The sequence below is a fragment of the Anomalospiza imberbis genome, chromosome 1, assembly GCF_031753505.1.
Source record: "Anomalospiza imberbis isolate Cuckoo-Finch-1a 21T00152 chromosome 1, ASM3175350v1, whole genome shotgun sequence".
In the NCBI taxonomy this organism is placed as follows: Eukaryota; Metazoa; Chordata; class Aves; order Passeriformes; family Viduidae; genus Anomalospiza; species Anomalospiza imberbis.
In genome coordinates this window covers 141845808-141865355 of record NC_089681.1, presented here as the reverse complement: position 1 = coordinate 141865355, position 19548 = coordinate 141845808, and the positions used below count along the sequence as shown (strand labels likewise).

The 19548-nt window shown below is 38.1% G+C and overlaps 1 protein-coding gene across 8 annotated transcripts in view; it reads right to left on the bottom strand.

The window, feature by feature from the left end:
* Positions 1 to 19548, bottom strand: part of LARP4B (La ribonucleoprotein 4B) — a 55446-nt gene that overhangs the window by 14314 nt on the left and 21584 nt on the right. For 3 of the 8 annotated variants that reach the window (XM_068173990.1, XM_068174007.1, XM_068173998.1), the window contains exons 1-10: positions 12751 to 16155; positions 10683 to 10830; positions 10377 to 10538; positions 8248 to 8329; positions 7668 to 7804; positions 6212 to 6315; positions 4341 to 4451; positions 3785 to 3838; positions 3227 to 3436; positions 238 to 344 (exon numbers count right to left, since the gene is read on the bottom strand). In XM_068173990.1, coding sequence (XP_068030091.1) covers positions 238 to 344; positions 3227 to 3436; positions 3785 to 3838; positions 4341 to 4451; positions 6212 to 6315; positions 7668 to 7804; positions 8248 to 8329; positions 10377 to 10538; positions 10683 to 10830; positions 12751 to 16140 — 4505 coding nt within the window. In that variant the 5' untranslated portion in view covers positions 16141 to 16155. Of the gene's footprint in view, positions 1 to 237; positions 345 to 3226; positions 3437 to 3784; positions 3839 to 4340; positions 4452 to 6211; positions 6316 to 7667; positions 7805 to 8247; positions 8330 to 10376; positions 10539 to 10682; positions 10831 to 12750; positions 16156 to 19548 lie in introns of those variants that run through there. The other 5 variants (XM_068174042.1, XM_068174034.1, XM_068174053.1 and 2 more) reach the window with 2 other exon arrangements.

Here is a 19548-nt window from a genome sequence, read left to right as displayed (position 1 = left end):
CAGCTTATTACCCTAAATCACAGAACAGACGAGTTCTCAGCTTTCAGATTGTCCATTTACATCTCAAAACACTACATCCATTAACATCGGGAGCACCATCTGCCCTTTGGCCTCACCTTTGGCACCAGGTTCAGTTTCACAAGTATTCTCAAGTTAGCTGGTGTTACTAAAATAAGCAGATGAAAATCCCATGTGCCAGATAATACAACAGTATTGTTAAAAAATAGATGAACTTGCCTGTTCCTGGGAGGATACTGTCTGAGTGTTGTCAGTGGAGAAGCAGCAGGCTTGAAGGTTGGAGATGTGAACCCATTGATAAATCCAGTATTTGGAAATGGTGTTACCTAAAAAAAATGTATTGCATGTTTATCATTATAAACAAACTGAGTATTACTTTTCTTAACCCCATATTTTATGTCATTCTGTGCAGGACAGTACTCAAAAAATTGTCTCAAACAGCAGCATCTGTCTACTGCCTTGTAGCTAATTTACAAAATTTCTGGAAAAACCCCAAGCTTCTGTTTTTCTGAGAAGTGAGCCACTACACATATTCAACTTATGATAGCTCAAGAAGACTGAAAAACATCAAGCCAAAATTCTTGGCTGTAAGTTAGATAGCTCTCCTCCTATTTCACACCATACCACTCATGACTTTGGAGTACCAAGATACTTTGTCAGAGCCTCTATTCTACGTGGCCTGTAACTGTTTCTCCTGTAATTGTATGTGAATACCTCCCTTAAAAAACCCAACAACTTCATTTTAGTTCCTCATTCTACTTCCATGTGACATCTAAATAAAGCCTAGAGAATAAGTGGATGTTAATTGGAACTGTGATGATTTTCAGATCTTACCACCTTATTCTACATGTGAAACACTGTCTTCTTGTCTGAAGAAACAACATTAGCAAAACATTTTCCGGGGTGGATGCATATTACTGGCCTGTAGTAAAAAGATGCCTCAAAACCTGAAGCACGTTCGAAGTAATTTCTCCAATCTCACTAGCATACTTTTGTCTTTTTTTATTTAAATGTGTGAGTTTCATTTAAGGAATGTTACTGTTAGCACCAGCAAATGCTTGCTTGTCTTTTCCTCCTGAAAATAACTACAATGCAGAACAAAAAAATTCTTTCTACATTCTATTAAGTGTTGAGAAACAGCTGGGATCAAGACTGTTTGCTATAAAGGTACATTTAAGCTTGAAAAAGTTTTCTTGTGCAAGTTAAATCACTAATCAATGGAAAACAAAATTTAACACCAAAGTGTCATATCAAACTACTGCTAGCCTAATCTAGTATGCACAACAGCAAATGCTACCTCAGGCTTCACAAAAAGGCCATTAAAGAAGGCCTGTAACAAAGCTCCTTGAGGAACAAAGTTTCATCAAAATAATGCTTTGAAGTGCTTTCTGGTTTAAGAGTTACAACCTGAATGCTGCAAAATTCAATCAAAGCTAGTAAGCAACCACTGAACCTGAAAAATGAGAAGACACTGAACATATTAGGGACCCTAGCAATATTCAACTCTTCTTTCTTGTAATGATGTGTGATCCTTTTGGAGGAAAAAAAAAATTCCCCATTTTCCAATAATACCAAAAGCATCTCCACAGAAGTCAATTGGCTCAAATATACTTTCTTTTCTATTTCCTTTTTAATGTTTCCCTGAACAGGAAAAGCTAGATCTTTTCTCAAATATGATTTAAGTACATGATGAAGAATGAGGTAGTTTTAGAATCCTGAGGAGATGTATTGCCATATTCAAACTTCAGAACAAAAATGGTATGCCCACATTACTGGGGTATTCAATCTCAAATCAGAGATGAGATAAAGTAGAGTTTATGTTGAAGCAGAATGGGGAAACTTTGCTGTATTTTCACACAAGTCTCTACAGTCAAACTGCAACCCTGCCTCATAAAAATTATTGCTGTATCATGGTTCCTCACAGTCCCTGCTCTCCTCAAGTGATTTCTATTCAAATATAGCTCTTCCTACAAAAGAATCAAGAAACAACACATTACAGTCATGTACATAAAATTCAGCTAACCAATGAAAATACATTGCAGAACAGTGAAAAGCAAAGCACAGACAGTTGATTTCCTGTTTTGCTAAGAAAAGTTTGAGATCTTCAATGCTGGCAAACTCAAGTCCTCCCCAAAGGATAGGACTAGTAAGCTTTCTTGGATACAAAAAGTTACAGGATAACATAAGGTAGATACACAGTATGCTGTGTTTGAACAGGCAGATTCACATTCATTGCTGCTCAACAAGACAGCTTTTTCCCAGAATAACACTGCTCACTGTGATACCTTGTCTCCTCCACATTTTTCATCCCCCCGCAGAACGCCTCCCCCTGCAAGGGCTCTGGTTCCCTTCCCTGTGTGTGAAGTGTTTAGCACACCAACTTTTTAATTAGCTGTGGTTCAGTACAGAGGATGTTTGCTCAAGTTTGTTCAAGGACACTTTAATCCTCTGCCAAAAAAAACATCTAAAGAACTTGTAATTTTGAGCGTGGCTCCCCTCTTTTCTTTGAGCTACAAGTAAAGAGGCATCTCCAGAGGGGAGACAGAGGCTGCAGATAGGAAACCTGAGCCTCCCAGTCATTACAGGAAACTCCACATATTTGTAGGGTAACAAAGGCAAACTAAAAGGGGCCAAGGTAATTCTGATGAGACTGTGACAATGCAGAAGACAGAAGCACCATTGCAGGATACAACAGATATCTCATTAGAGTATTTAAGGATTTATTGCTTTCACCATAGCTTCAAGCCTTACCAACAGCCCCTTTAAGAAAATAATTTAAAAAGCAATTTAAAAGTGATTTCTGTAATTAGCAAAAGCAATTTTACTTTTCATTGCCAAAAGAGATGCTACTACTGCACAGAAAATATTCTACTTTAAGAACATGCCAAACAGGGCAATTCAGCATGTTAACCCACAACCTAACTTCCTGCTAGAGGATCAGTAACTTGGTATCTTGACAAGTCTTTAGTAAAGAACTGCCTCAAAACCTAAAAGGTTTAAGAAGAGAATCACACTCCAGTCTGAGTTCAGACACAATTTTCAAATAATCCATCTTGTACACCATGGCAAGGATTTTGAAGGACTGTTTTTCAAGAAGAACCGGAATCTTAAACTCCTCTCTTCAGGATCGGTATGTTTCCTACACCTCAGTAAGAAAACAGTATCAGATTGGAAAAGAATACAACTGTTTCAGAATCAAGAGACTTACCAGTGAAGGGTCAAGGTAGCTGTGCGTGGCTGACCAGGTCTGTGGGCCAATTAAGCTGTACAGTGGGAAGTGCTGCTGGGGACTGTATACTGGAGGTATGTAAAAGGATGTTGTGTAGCGCTGCTGCGTGTAGAGGTTCATATCCAGAGGTCTATATCCATTCTTTGGCAAAAATGTGTTTATAGCTATTGCCTTTGCTTTTATCCTTGCCTGCAAAGGAGATTAGATTATTTATTACAGCAGTCTTTCAAATTATATCAGGATGGCTCAAATTAGCAGCTGTCAAACTTTTACTGGACACTTATCAGTCACTGCTTTGTCCTTCAAGGACAGCAGGAACAGCTGAATGCTTCCCTGCTGCCTGATGCTGGGCTGGATATACCACTGCCAGAAATGAGGAAGAGGAAAGGTGAAGTCATATGTGCTACATTTCTAAGCCCACCTCCAGGTCAAACAGCTGCTGAGATTGGACCACTTAAATTTATATTAGAAATCACAGTGAGCACCAGCAGAACATACACACACACCCCACCCCTAACATCATAAACCTCTATTTACCTTAATGGGTTTTCCTTGGAAAGTCTTCACTTCTTCTCTAAGGTATCTGTAAGCCTTTATAAAAAAGAAATTGTTAGATTTGTCAAATGTAATTTAAATAAAGGAAACTTAAGTTTTGACAGGCTAAGCCTAACAATAATTCTTGGAGTGTCTGCTAATGTTACAGTATAGCAAACTCTCGTACATCATCTGCATTTAGCAACATTTAACTTATCATTAAGTGCTTCAGTAGCATTAAAACAAGACTCTAATGGTTATGATTGAAACATTTCAATTTGTCACCCAAAAAAGTCAACACTCTCAGTACATAAAAATCATAGCTTTAGCCAGGAAGCCAGGATATGGAAAAGGACAAAAAAAACCTCTTAAGTGTTATGTTTAATAGTTACTGAAAACTGGATACTACCTAAGGGAAAGCATTACTGTTTTTACACTGTGGGGTACTTTTCTTTTTAAGTTGTTACACATTTGTAATACAGTTTACAACCTGTCAATTAACCCTCATGTCATCCTTATTTACTCTTACATTCTAATATGCTTCAAAAAACAGCATTACCTGCTGTGCATCAGCTTCCGATTCAAATGTGATGAACCAATTGTCATTATAGGCAAACTCACAGTTGATGAACTTAGGCAAATTGTCTCCTTTGAAAAGTGCTTCAACCTCCTGGGGAAAGTGGTTTGATAAGGAGGTGGGGAGGTGAGGGGGGAAGGATGGAGAGAAGAAAACATCAATGTAAAATGAAAATCTCTGACACTCTGAGAAAGAAAGAAAGCACTGCTGGGCTTACAAAACATAACGGAGTAGTTCAGAACACCTGCAGTAGTGTCAGCTCTCTCCAATCTCCCCACTGGAAGGAATTAAAACTAGCACTAAGGCCATACTGCAAGAGAGGTTTAGCTGGGAGCTATTTAGGCTAGAGAAGATATTTAAACTCGGTATCAAGTGCAGAAAGATGTCTATTTCTCCCCTGTCCCCAAAACCATGGAGCCACATGAAAACCTGTGCATATGGGATGGGACAGGAAAATCCTGTCTTTTCAGGAAAAACCTACAAGTAAGCTTTAATTCAAATGTCTACAGATTCATGTATTTGAAACAGAGCTTGTGTTACCTCAAACATGACTGGCTAGTTTCTACAGAAAAAACAGACCCTGGATTTTTTATTTGTTTTGATTCATTTGCATACTTTTTTGTTTTGTCACAGATTTGAGATGAGCAGCATCAAAAGGCAACACAACTTGGGAGGCCTTACAGCATCTTGGAATTTTGCTGCTTAAATAAAGCCTGACTCTGCTGTGCTAGAAAACATAGGTTATTAAATCTGGTTAGGTAAACCTAGATTTTTCCAGCACAACAAATTTAAATACAATGTATAAAACATTTCACTGGAGAACAGCTCTTATGAAAATAAAGAAGACTCAGAACTTTTTTTGTCAAACATTTAAGAGTGAACATCCAGTGCAAATATATCCAACCTGATGAACTCATGACAGAAAAAAAAAATCTACAATATTAAAAGTTAGGCAGTCTTTGAAAGCTAGTAGTAGCCAATATTTTAAAGCTATTAAGCATATATAGCTGAATAGCATAGCATATATCCAACTTCTCCCCCTAGATCCTTTTAGCATTTTGTTTCATGTTCCTGTTTATTAAGGCCACTTACTTTTTTGTTACCAGTTTCTAAACTGCAGTACTTCTGATTTTTGTATGATGGCTATTAAGAGGAGCAACTCTTTCAGAATCTTTAGTCTTCCTTTCAAAATTAAATAGAAGGTAAAATATATACCCATCATCAAGAACCTGCACCTTCTCCTCCTTTTTCAAAATTCAAGATGGTTAAATATGACTCCATGATTTTTTCTAGTATTTCCATCAGTCATAGTCCCTGCTTCATCAGAGTGGCATGAAGAATCTTTCAAAGAATGAAGTGCTCCAGTCTTGCACTCATTCCACAAGCCAGTGGAGATCCTTAGTGACTTACTGACACCTCTCACCTCAGCATTATGGAAACATTTACAAAGCTTTAACTACTTTACTTGAACAAGCTTCAAGGTGCAGCAGTGGCATTTTCTAGTCTAAGCCTTATCTTCTTTCATCTTTGTCTATTTATCCAAGGATCTGAGAGCACCAAGTGCATATAGGTAGGACAAAGCCCAAGAAAATGATGTATCTCTACCAAAGACAGCACTATCAGTTTCCCAGCCCTCTGCAGATCCACAGATTCTACCACAGTCTTGCTATAAGCAACATGTGTGTACTAGAAGTATTTCTTATCCAAATAAGGACAATAAACTAAGTTTAAGAAGTGCTGTTAGAAACTAACAGTGTAGTAAAAAAATGTGAGGTGCTTATTGAAATTTAGAAGAAATCTAACTTCCACATCCTAAGGGAAAAGTGTTCTTTACTGAACAAGGGAACACTTACTTCAATGGGAGTAGATTCAGGTACTTCACGTAAAATCACAATACAGCGATTCTGATTTGGCCGAACTTTTTCCCCCTTTTCATCCACTTGAACTAAAGGCAACGCTAAGAGAGAAAAGACAAGAATAAATTTTAGCTGTCAACAAACCTAGCAGCTTTGCACACCAAAAGATACTGTGGACATAGACTAGCAAGGCAGAGCCTCAAGTGTTTTTGAACATTAGGAAACAAGCAGACAATGTTTCTGTTCATCACTTACATGCCTGAAGAATGCTTTCTAGTTTTTTACAAAACTTGTAGCTCTGGCCAAATTCACTTTGAGATGAGCTTTTCCATTTATAACTGCATCTCTGCACATCCTGGCAATGCCCTTGTAGCTCTCACCAGGTATTCATTTCCCTTTTCATTTCTGGTATGCCTCTCTCTTGTTTTGAGCAGACTCAGAAGCACAGAGTTAAGCCAAGGGGGTCTCTTGATCCACCTACTTCCCTTACCTTTACAGGGGATGAAATGTTTTTGTGCTTCCAGGAGAGAACTCCCAGCACTAGTATAGTTAGTGTCTTCATCCTCCATGGAAACTTCCCACAGAATTCCTCCCAGCTGTGCTCTGAACAAGCTGAAGTTTGCTCTTGTACAACATAAAACCTTAGAAATGCTCAGTGTGCTCAGCACGACCCCTAATGCCACAGTTCTGTGATTGGTGCAGCCAAGGCCTCCACTGACAGATACACAAAGCAGGTTTCCTCAGTTTCTGAGCAGTGAGTCCAGCAGTGCCTCATTCCTGGTTGGCACATCTAACACTCATGTGGGGAAACAGTTCTCTGCACGTTCCAGAAACTTGATGGATGACATGAGCTGCTGTATTGTTCTTCCAACAAATATCTAAGCCATTGAAATCAACTGTAAGAACTAGGTTTGGCTGACCCGAAGTTCACTTAAATGACACAAATATTGTTCTGTTGGCCTTATTGTCTTGGATTAGGTCAGTAGCAGATGCCAACTGTAAGATCCCCCTTGGAAACAAGCCCCAGGGTCTTGGCCCACAGGTACTCCATAGCGCTTCCATGACTGACGCAGTTGATTTCTATACATTCAAGCTTCTCTTCAACAGAGTGAGACTCCTCCATCCCTTTTTCCCCACGTGTCTTTACAGAACAGTCTAAAAATATCCATCATGATCCTCCAATCATATGAGCTGTCCCACCACATCCCACAATTTAAAATCATTAATTCTTATGTGCATAGATCATCATTCAATAGCTGGAATACAGAGCAGCTCTGATAAAACTACAGTCCTATAACTGTGATGATCTAAGCTGCTTGGGCTACTTAATGCTGTACAGAAAAATAATGGCATTTTACTGCAATGCAATAAGAAAGAAGAGATGAAAAATTCAGATTAATAGTTCTACACCAATAACCAAAATACTTTCTAGCACTGAGGAACTTTTACTTACATCTCAGCACTTCAACAATCAAATCCATATCAGTACTGAGTTTCTTGACATGATCAAGATTTGCTACTGTCATTATTGGCACATACTGATCACTGTCCATCTGTGATATAAGGTACATGTCACTGGCAAGATTTTCTCTGTTGGGAGAAAAAAAAATAGGGAAATATCACAGATTAACTTTGTCCAATAAACTTAAGACAAAAATTCATCACATAGTAGAAGGCCGATTCCTTCAGCATTTTTGCTAATTAATGAAAATCACTTGCTTAAAGCTTGCTTAATGGCTTAAATTATTCAGTTTTAATTATGACCAGTAAAGATCACAAAAATTCACCTGATCAGTAATTGCTTATAACTACTCTCATTTCAAACCCATATATTTGCTAGTTTATGCATTAGGCACAGAGGTTTCAGGTAAGCTTTAAGAGGTACATCAACACAACACTCTGAAATTTGTATGTTACTGTTTCCAAATTCTCACCCTTTCCACTCAGTTTTAAGTAACAACTAAGAAATGTAATAACATACATCCCAAGCTGTTAGTCATCCTCCAGTTTGGTACATTTAGGTAAATACATACCTAGATAAACAGAATTCCAGTGTCTTTTTCAGTAATTCTCGTAAATCTTCCTGACCTTCTGGCTGCAACTGTTCATTTCCACCTAATAATTAAAATACTTCAAATTAAAAAGTGGCTCTGCTATATTACACAATATCTATTTTAAACAAGCCATCATGTTTGTTACTGACTACATGACTAGTAACAAATTTTCAAATTCGGTAGATGTTCATTATGTGTTAGTTACCAACCCCTGAAATTTCATGGCAACTCTTTTTATTTAAGACAGAAAAGAGAAACCATGTCTGACTTTACTTGTTAACCTCTGTTCTCCACATACATAAAAATCTGAAGCACTTTTATAACAGCTACAAGCGCATCTCAAAGTAAAAACTGAAGTAATTTGGCTCGTAGATCTGTGCTCCATTCTCAGGAAAGTAACCAATTTCTAGCTGACTAATCCGTGACTAATGCAATGCAAGGGAACAATGCAATGGAGGAACTCCATGCTTCTGGTCTCGCTATAAATTACCAACACATGAATTCAGAGAAGGTTTTCAAAAATATAGTTATGGAATATGAGCAGCTATCCAATCTACTAACAGATATGTAATCAATTTACAATCTTTCGGTTAAGAAGGTAAAATTAATTTCTTTCTAATATATGGAAGTTTAAAAATTATCACATGGAAAACATGAACTTCATGTTCCTTTTAGTTTACACACAATATACCAATGTCAGTAGAGAGTAAACTCATTGTGTCAGTGGGAGAAGTGTTTAAAGAGTAGAAGTTTTGTGTGGCCTTTAGAGCTTTATAAAACATTTAGTAGCACATTGTTAATGTAAATATATATGCATGTAAATGTAAATTAGCTTATTAGAAGTATTTCACACCAACTATTGTCCTCTATACCCTTCCCTTCACTAACTTTCATGCTTTTATTCAGCTCTCCTTAGCCTTTCTTCTTCCTAAAGCAACTTCTAATTTTCTCCCACCATGCTGTCCTCCACGCGTTCTACTCTGAGGAAGAGAACACCAACACCTGAGAAATACATTTATCATGTTCTAACCATATTTCCTTTCATAAATTTTTAAAAATAATTACTAAAAAATGAAAGATCAGATTTCAGACGTGGGACCATGTGTCATTATTCCTCAAGTGGAACAGACCCAACCTGCTGTTCAGCTCTTTACAACACTATCGAACTCATGTTAAAAGTTAACTATTTTGGGGACATAAAGGATACACTGACAAGTTCCAGCATCAATCTGAAGAATACTGTTCCCTTCTAGAATGTGAGGCACCATTAATACAATTTCCTGTTCGCCAGCTAGTTATTTAATATTCCCCACAAGTACCCTTAAGTAGAACTGTAAATGAGAACTTTCAGCTTTTAAATATAAGCAAAGATGATGCCACAACAATGTCTGATTTTCTGATTTCAGTTGCCTTGATTTGCAACTATTATGGATGCTATACTGGTAATTTTAAATACAAAATCAGCTAGGCACAATGAACAGACCTGTTGTGAATCTCAAGAAACACCCAGCACGTTTTCCTCTCCTTCCCGTCCCTCATCTCAGTTCAAGTAGTAATCCTACATGCATCTTGCAGACCTTCTGTCCCATTCAATGAAACATAACCAGGGTGAATCTCTATGCTAGTTTCCAGAAGCTTCTTAAAACATACCATCTGGTATAGACTACAGCTACTAACAGTTGCACTGAAGAGAAATTCTGGAAGTTGATTAAATAAGAATGTGAAGTTAATAGTAAAATGTTGCTTATTTTAGCATTTCAAGTACAAAACGGGTCTTTCCCCACATTAACATTACTACTTGAGACACAAACTGCATGTGAATCTCACCTCAGTACCTGACCCAGCTAGAAACATGCATTTGTTTGATTCTGCGCAGCACCTTCTAAGATTTCAACCAGGAGGAGACTGGCCTCTAAACACATCTAAGTTTGACTGTAAAAGAGACAGGAATTCCTATGGTCTGTTTAAAGAATGTATCTATTGAAGGAGAAAACTGGTATAGTTCAGGGGCTTTTTTTTGCTTTTCAGATGCCCACTGATGTTCAACTCAAAATAGGTGTTTAGTTTGCTTTTAAGCTAAGTCCAAGCACATCTTAGCTTTCTCTTACCTGTCTGGGTGGTTTCATGCATAGACTCATACTCGGAATGATCGAGAGCCAAAGGGTTCATATCCGCCTGCTCTGAGCCCGGAACGGCTGCGCTGGGCTCCGGCAGCTCTGTCAGCACCGCATTCTGATGCTTTTTGTCGCCATCGCCATTGGCATCCAGTCCTGCAGCACACACCACAAACACACTCAAACGTGTTCTTTCTAATCACACTTGCTTTAATTTTTTAACAGAAAATTAGAATTGAGACAGCACTGCACCGAATTTTAACTTCTGCTTGAGCAACAGCCAGAAACTCTTATTCATACCTTCTTTACAGGAATCTGGAGGCTGGTCAGGTATTTCTTCCCACGTTTTGCTCACGCTACCATCAGTGGCACCACTTGCTTCCAAGTGTAACATATGATTTCCCCACACCTTTGCATTGGGGTTTAACTCAGAAACCTTGGTTGACTCCTGCAAAAAGAAATTGATTATGCAATTCGGGGATGCACAGCAGGCATCTAGTGCACAGATACATTCAGTTTCAAGTAACAGTATCAGACATACAACTCAAGATTTTACTATCATGTTTTTCACACCTGAATATATTAACGGAATTCCCATAATCATTTCAGGTACAAACACAACTGAATCATAGTGCACAGTATTCATTTCCCTGATTAAGAACCACCAGAAAAGGCTATCCAAGCAGAGCAAATGACAACAAACATTTCATTCTTTGCCTTTGACAAACTAACTCAGTCTGTACTTGACCTAGACTTCAGACAGTTCTCTAATATACATGTCTACTTGATGTTGATTATATTGCTATTGTATCTGTTTCTGCAAAATAATACTAAAAAAAAAAAAAAAAATCAAGAAAATACAAAAGTACAGGGATTTTTCTGAAATTATATAAACATATAACAGTTTTAATGAAACATTATGGAAAACTGAAAGCAGTAAGATGCACATAACAATTTCCGTTATTACTTTTAGAGGAGGAACAGAGCATTAGGACAAAAAGGATTAATAACCATAGCCAATTAAATCATCTCAAGATAGTCTCTTTTAACCTGGACTGGAAATGGACACATTTAATGATTACATATGGTTATATACAACCATCATATAAATGGCTACATCTCTGTTTTAGAGAGATGGCTCTCTGCAGTGCAAACATCTACTACAACATCTACTTTAGAGTAACATGAGACTTGTTTTGCTTATGTTTGAGCAAAATGCATTGAATTATTCCACACAAAATATATGTTGAGTGTTTTAATGTAATTACACTGAGAAAGAATATTGCTCATGGTAAGACACACTAAAAAAGCTTATTAAAAATTTCCTTTCTAAATTTATAGATGCTAGGAACATTACAGTGTGTAAAGACAGGCACTCCAAAATCCCACAAAGCTTTACATCTTCTTAAACACATGCATTCAAATACTTATTATCACAGTGCACAGAAAATATATCCAAAAAATAAAAAAAAACCTTAAAAATTTTACTTAAACACATCTCTTGAATGACAGAGAAGACTTAACAAAAAGTGGAAGTATTTGACTTGCATAGTAGGATTCAAAGATGACAGCAAGATCCATCAGTTTCCATTAATATAAGACATTCCCCCAGGAGACAGCAAACAGCCTCGAGCACAATCCACTGCCCACACTGCAATGCTGGGCAAGGTCAGAGCAGCTGCTCCAACACAGCCAGTGGGTGAGGAGAACAACTTCAGGGAAGCTCAGCAGGGAAGGAAAAGGGGCAGCAGCTGCTACAGGTTGACTTCTGCAGAGTGGGTAAGGCTGGAGGGGACCACTGGAGGTCATCCAGTCCAACCTCCCTGCCCGAGCAGGGCCCACAGAGCAGCTCAAGACTGTGTCCAGACAGCTTCACTTGTTTCTTAGCCCAGCTAGGCAAGATCCATCCTAGGTCTTTCCTCTTACTTCTCCTGCAGCCACTGCTCTCTGCAGCACTATTCACCTCCAGAAGTGAGTAAAATATTTCCTAATTGCTACCAAACAAGAGCTTCAGGAAATCTACAAACATTTCTTCCTATACAAAGCTGAAGAGCATTAAGAATGGTTTGTAGCAAGTTTCCTTTCTGCAGAGTTTAGCTTAAGTTCAGCTGGAAATGAGAACCTGCAATCAAGTTACTTTGCCAATGACTGAACTTTCACACAAAGTAAGCAGAACAAAAAAAAATCAATATTCAGCAAAATTTTTGACTTCTGCATTCTGTACAGCATTTGGTTTTTCAAAGGAAAGGGACTCGTCAGGTTCAGGACAAAATAACATCTATTTAACTAATGAAACCACAGTTTGACTTGGCTTAGTCAAACTTCTAGCTTCAGCTTTAAGAGCAAATCACTTCTGCAGAATACTTACAAGTTCATCTTTATTGTGCCATCCCCATGTACCAGCATGTTCCGGTGCTAGCAGCTGATATGGGTATGTTTCCACTGCATATGAAGCACTTGTTAAATTTTCAGGTTCATTCTGGAAGTTTTCATTAACTATACACAGTCTGTCATTCTTCATGGTATCATTAGAAGCTGCATTATTCCATAAAAAGCCCACAAGATATTCACCATTACCAGAAAGAACTGTGTCAGAAAGCAGCTGATTTGTCCAATCAGCATTGCCAGTCTGAAGATTGATGAAATGTGACCACATTTCAACATGGGGATTTTGTCTGTCCATGTCATAGGACTGCTTCTGGTCACTTGATCCATCTCCCATCAGACCTAACACGCACTGCTCTCTGCCTTGCTGAAATCCTGCTGCACCAGGAGAGGCACCGGGTATTTCATAGGAAGGAGTAGCAGCGTATTTGTCTACCTGCTTTGGGTCAACACAAACTCCAAGCTCTTTGTTTGAGAAAATCTTGTGATCTGGCTGCATCTGTTCCCAGCTTGTGGTCATGTCATTCATCTGAGTATTTAATATGTAACTGGTGTTTTTCAGTTCAGTAGTCTTGGCTTGCAACTGCTTCAAATTCCCCCTGGTAAAAAGTTCTAGATTCTCAGCTGATAAACCAAAACCAGTGAGATTCTCCTCTGTGTGGATGCTGACATACTGGTTTACTTCACCATCCTGAAGATTACATTCATTTACATCACACATACTTTTTCCACGAGTTTCTGATCTTTCCTCAGTAAAAGGCCCAACAGAAACTTGAGTGTTCCCAACTTCTGGCTCTGGACTGGCACAATAACACAACTCAGGCTCTTCTGGTGGTTTGTCATGCTCATGACAACATGCATTTTGATACAATACAGGCAAAACTTTATGGTCTTCATTTAAGAGTTTACTGGCATCTTCCAGCTTTTTAGTGGCATCTTCTAATTTTACACTCCTGTACATACAACTGTCCGTGCCTGCAGGTACAGTGGAGTCAGAGGGAGCATTCTGACTGTCAGCCAAGCCTTTACTGCAGTTGAAGATACCTTTATCACAATCAGCAATGTTAGCATCCAGATTCTCTTTTACATTTTCTGCCTTGTTTTCAATGGACTCATTTAGTTGACCTTCAAATTTTGTCTGTTTTAGAGATTCTACTACATGCCCAGCTATTTTGGCTGACTCAGTCTCTGCACTCCATTGATTTTCCACTGTGTGGAAGGAACATACATCCTGTTGTTCTTCTTGTCTGCTGTTCTTATCTATTTTATTCATATGCTCACATTCCACAGACACAGAAGAGACACTGGTTTTGTTATCTGAATTTGAATATTTGCATCCTTTACCTTTATTCTCCAGTAACTCTTGTGAAACCTGACACTCTAGGCCGTTTTCCTTTAGGAACATTTCACCTCTGCTTGCATTATGTGCATGAGGTGTCACAGTGCCATCACTTATCCCTGATCTAGTTCTGCTCAAGTTACCAGCTTCCTCAAGCAAGTCACCTTTTACTTCAATGGCACTCACACAGGTATCTTCCTCCATGCCACTGTGGATTGCAGCTTCAGATGATGTCTTGATTTCAGTGCAACCCTTAATGTGAGTTTGAAAATCAGAACCTTCCTCCAAGTTTAGCTGTGTTTCAGTCATGTTCAAAGCTTCACAGCTATGCAAAACTGTACCAGTGCATTTCTCTCCCTCTTTCAAGGATTCTTCAAAACTGCTATGATGTTCACTAGAGTCTGGTGAAAATGTTTGGCTATCACCATATGTTCTGTCAAGTGTTTTCTTTTCCACATTTGAGTTTACTTCACTTTCTGGCTCTAGAAAGCAGACTTCTTCATCAAGTCTTTCCACATTGTCCATTTCATGTAACTCTAATGATAATTTAAAGTTATCCTCTATGTTGTCTACCACCTGTTTAGTACTTATTTGCTCTACAGCACTTGAGGGATGCCTAGGTAGTGGCACAACATCAGAATGATTAGTTCCCTCAGTTTTTCCTGAATTAGATACTCCAGTGTTTAACAACACATTGGAAATATGATCACCGTTTTTCACCTTTTCTGACTTAGGGCTGTATTGGTCCTCTCCAGCAGCATCCACAGGCTTTACAGAATCACAAGCTGTATGCAGTGATTCATTCCAACTGGCAGCACTACCCATGGTATATACCTCCTCTTGCTGATTCTCAGGGATGATTTCACCAGGCACTTTTGCTTTTAAGACATCTGTTACTGTACTGTCAATATTAAACCTATGCACCTGACACCTGTCAGTCAGTAGGTTATCAAAAGAACACTGGATGTCTAGGCTACAATATTCCTTTGTATCCTTTTTCTCCAGGTTTGATCTATCTTCTTTTTTATACTCAAACAGTTCTTTCTGTGAATTAAACTCAGCTTCCACTTGTGCCAATTGTTTCATTGGAAATTCCTTCCCTCTGTCTAGAGGTCGTGCCATGGTGCACATTCCTTCATCAGTAACAGCTGAGTTATCTATGTCTGCTGCAGTCTCTTCATGCACAGTAGCTGGCACCTCTTCATCCCCTTTCAGATCTTCGGCATCTACAACACAAATGCTGTAAAACTCCTTGTCTTTCACATTTTGACTGTTGTCTACATCAAGACAGGAAAATGTTGGAGACATCTCTCTATATGAACTCGAAACTTTCTGTAAGCTGTCACTCTTGCTGTCTTCAACATTTACTGTTTCATTTTGCCTTGAATGGTCACATGTAACTGCATAATCCTCCAGAGAATTTCTATTTAAGGAAATTTCACTCTGTAAGCCTTTCTCTACGTTATCTGGTACATGTGAATTAGAAATATGATCAAACAAGCAATGCTCTTGTGAAGCTACATTCTCATTAACAGTATTGCTATTATTATTTTCTATATTGTTCACATGCTGACCATTACTATTAAGTTTTTTAGGTGCTCTTTTTTTAATAATTTTATCTTTCTTTTCTTCCCTTCTCTGCAGATTTCTATACGTTCCAGAGAATTTCAAGAGGTGACTAAAGGAATTAAAGAAGCTAAAAGGTCTGCCATACGTCCTCCTAGGGCTCACATGGGGAGTATTCCCCATGCTGTTATATGACGAATACTTTCCTTTTCTACCCAAAAATCCAGATTTAGAATCTGACACTGCACAATCATCACTACAAACACGCTCAATGCCGACTGTCACAGCTGCCCCATTAACTGTCCTTCCCACTGTATGCAGATCCTGGCTTTCCACAGTTCCGAAAATTGAAGATAAAGTTTTACTTATCCTTGACTTTGGTGCTTCCTCTTCCACAGATTTTTGTAACAAGCTGGTTTTCTCCTCACTTGTGCTGTTACTCAATTCTTTACTGAAGCAGCAGCCCATGTTTAATAAGTAGTGTCAGAGGGTCTTCTCATTGCAAATCACCTTCCTCTTTACACTAACTTTCTATGGCTACTGAGGAGACAAGCCAACACCCAACTGCCAAAAATAGCACACTTTAAAACCATGCAGGGGTTCATATGTCATTGCCACTCAAAGTCCAAATCCCAGTTGCTGAGCAATGTTTCAGTATTTCATCATATACACAGTAATATTCAAGCCAAATACTCCTTCCAATAAGATTACAGTCTGTTTAGGAGTATTACTGAGTCTCATGAACTTCTATTGTTTAATTTCCTAAAAGGTTTTGTCCATCCAAATCATTCAAACAACATCTTTCACAATGCCCACGGGTGCCAGAAACTACTTGTTTTCATATTTAATACATCTCCCACCTTCTATACAAGGACAAATGCATTCTGGCTTTACATGTTTAAATCTGATGTGTAAATCAAACACTTTTTGGACCATTTCCTCCTTTCCCTCCCTTCCCCCAGAGCTGAACCTACACCACAATTACTTCTTTAGGAAAAACAGGCTAAAGATAGATAAGACCTCATGTATTCCATTGAGCAGTCATTGTACGTTATCAGAAGCTAATTCTGTTCCAAGCCTTTTTTAAAAATTTGTTATCTGCATGAAAAAAAAAAGACAATATATAATTCCTAAGTGACTTACAGCACTGAAGGGGGCCTCAAGATCATTTACCCACCTCATGGTACTGTGACAGGATGAATTATATTTAAGCTCAGAAAAAAAACTCTGTATCCTTTTATTAAAAATTCAGAAATATTTAAAAAGTAATTTGACTGAATGCTATTCCTTTCAAAAGTCTGTCCTCGGTATAGTTTTCATTGTTGTACATATACAGACTCTTGACCTCGTAACAACAAAACCTTTTTTATACACATGTATTTACATACTGAAATACTTCTATTACTGTAAGTTTTTGTAGTTGCTAATAAAAAGCAGTTCCGTTTCTTCAAATATAGAAGCCCAATAAAAAAAGATGAAAATACCCAGCAATCTTTTTCTGCCCTAAATAGATTTGTTCTTCTTTGCCTTTCCATTACCTCACATCACTCAGACCTTCTCTCAAATGCATTGCTATTATTTCAGATTTGGACCCCATACTTCAGAGAGCTTACAGAGTGTACAACTACAGCACCACTCTACTCTGTTACTTAAAAGATATTGAAAATATGTAAGAGTGTAAGACAAGACAGATCCTTAAACTCTATTTCAAATGTTCTTTCGGACAAACACTTAACTCAGTGCTATTTTCCACTGGTTGTGCACCTTATGGCAACTAATATTCCACTAACTCTGGTCATAAAAGACTGCTGAAAAGTACATCCCCTCTTCAACAAGTCTGCTTTGAAACTGTAAAGTAAGATCAGAGGAAAACTACCCTCCCCTCACCCCTTATCCAATCCAGGAAGACTCCAAGTGCCTGCAGCTACACTGTTCCTAAGGGTAGGAAGTCTGATGCATCATTGCTGCCATCTGCTGCATTTTTTTTAATTCTCCCCTGGGACAAAGTTATTCAACATGCTTGGATCCAGACTGAAAACTATGCCAAGTCACTCCTCTCTTTAGCATTCCCTGGAACCAAGAACAGGGAAAGGGGGAGGGAGTTACTTATAATAGTTTTTTTGAAGAAATGCCATGAGCAAACAATTTAACTGTTTTTAATGTCAGCTTAAAGTCACAGTAATACTTAAAAAATTCACAACTATTCAGAAAACTCCCTTATCAGGTAAACAAATAGCAAGATTTTCCCCTTCATTATTTAACCATTACTAACTCGTGCTTTCTAGAGAGGAGCTGAGTGTCTTTAAGAGACAGACCAGGGCAAAGTCCACTTTTCCAGTGCCTTAACAACCACTTCTACTATCAACTAATGGGAAGAAAAGGGGTGAAGCAGTTCAGGCAAGCAGAAACTTATTCCAGTTTTCCCATACCCTTCAAATGTGGACATTTTATACTTGTTCCTTTGTTTTTATCTTAGGGTTCCAGGGATTATTTCTATTTCAAAGCAGCTACAGTGCACATTCATTAAGTCAAATTTCTCAATACTATTTAGTGTGGGATTACAACTTAAAAAAAAAAAAAAAAAAAAAGGCAACATGAATTTAAGCAGAAAATGCCACTCCTGTTATGCTACAGCACTCGAGGCACCTTCTGGCTAAGCTTAACAGTGCCACCAACTTGAAAAGCACTTAACAGAGTTCATGCTCTGCTATTTCAGAGCCCAACTCGTCTGGGGAGTAAATTTTGTTATTTTGTTTTTTTCCCTTTATTCATGCATATTTTAGCTCTGGTATATTTCTCGTCTACTCAAAGCCTAAACAGGTTTTCTGACTGCATGAAACAAAAGTGCTCTGAAGCAGCACTTTCATAACCTGAACAATTACTTTTTTTAATAGGTATTTAGTCTTCTGTCCTGCACACACCTACACAGAAGGCAAGTCAACATGCTTATTAACTAGAGCATACTTACCCATCTTTCATTTCTCCACATATCTATTCTTTCCCAAGGAGTAAGGGCTTATCCCAGATGTATTTTTAAGATATATCCCAGATACATTTTTAAGTTTAAAAACATAATCTAGATTTAAAGTTACAATAACACAAGTCAAAACAGTCCTTACATCCTACTGAAATCTAACTTCCTTTATTCTTTCTCTGTAATAAAGTCATGCAAATGTAACAAGTTCTGAAGAAACAGTGATTATGCTGCACTCCCAGGCCACACCTGATGCCATGCCCATCACCAGTCAAGGGAACAGAGAAGAGCAGCGTCACAATAGATGTTGCAGTGACACTGCTGCAGGCTTCTGAAACAGCTGATCAAATTGCCTAACATTCCCTCCAACAGATCATGGTTAATGGACTGCTAAGAGTTAAAGTATATATTCTACACACTGAAATAATCAAACATGAGCATTAGATGCCATCTACATGTATTAAATTATTCTTATGGCCTATCCACTTTTCTTATGGCCTAAATCTAGAATACCATGACAGAAAAAGCAAACACCAACCAGTATTGATCCTTCATTTTTGGAAAGTAAAATTAAGTGCCATCTTTCAAGAAGTTCTAGTTATTTTTCCCCTGCTTTGAACAACAGTATGATTGACTTGTATTTACAGTACCTATAAGGATTGACAAAAATCAGTGTACCACACAGATTTGAATTCCCATTAACAAAAACCCATGGCAGCACCTGGTAATTATTCAGCTAGGGAAAGAATGGGTGATACTAATATTGCATTCAGATGGCAAGTTTAAATGGCACCACTGTAATATCCTGCACTGGAACAAACATTTGCAGAACTTGTTGTCACACAAGAATCCCTTCTAACGATATTTTCAAATTTCCAGATCAGGTCTTCAGTTTGGAAAGT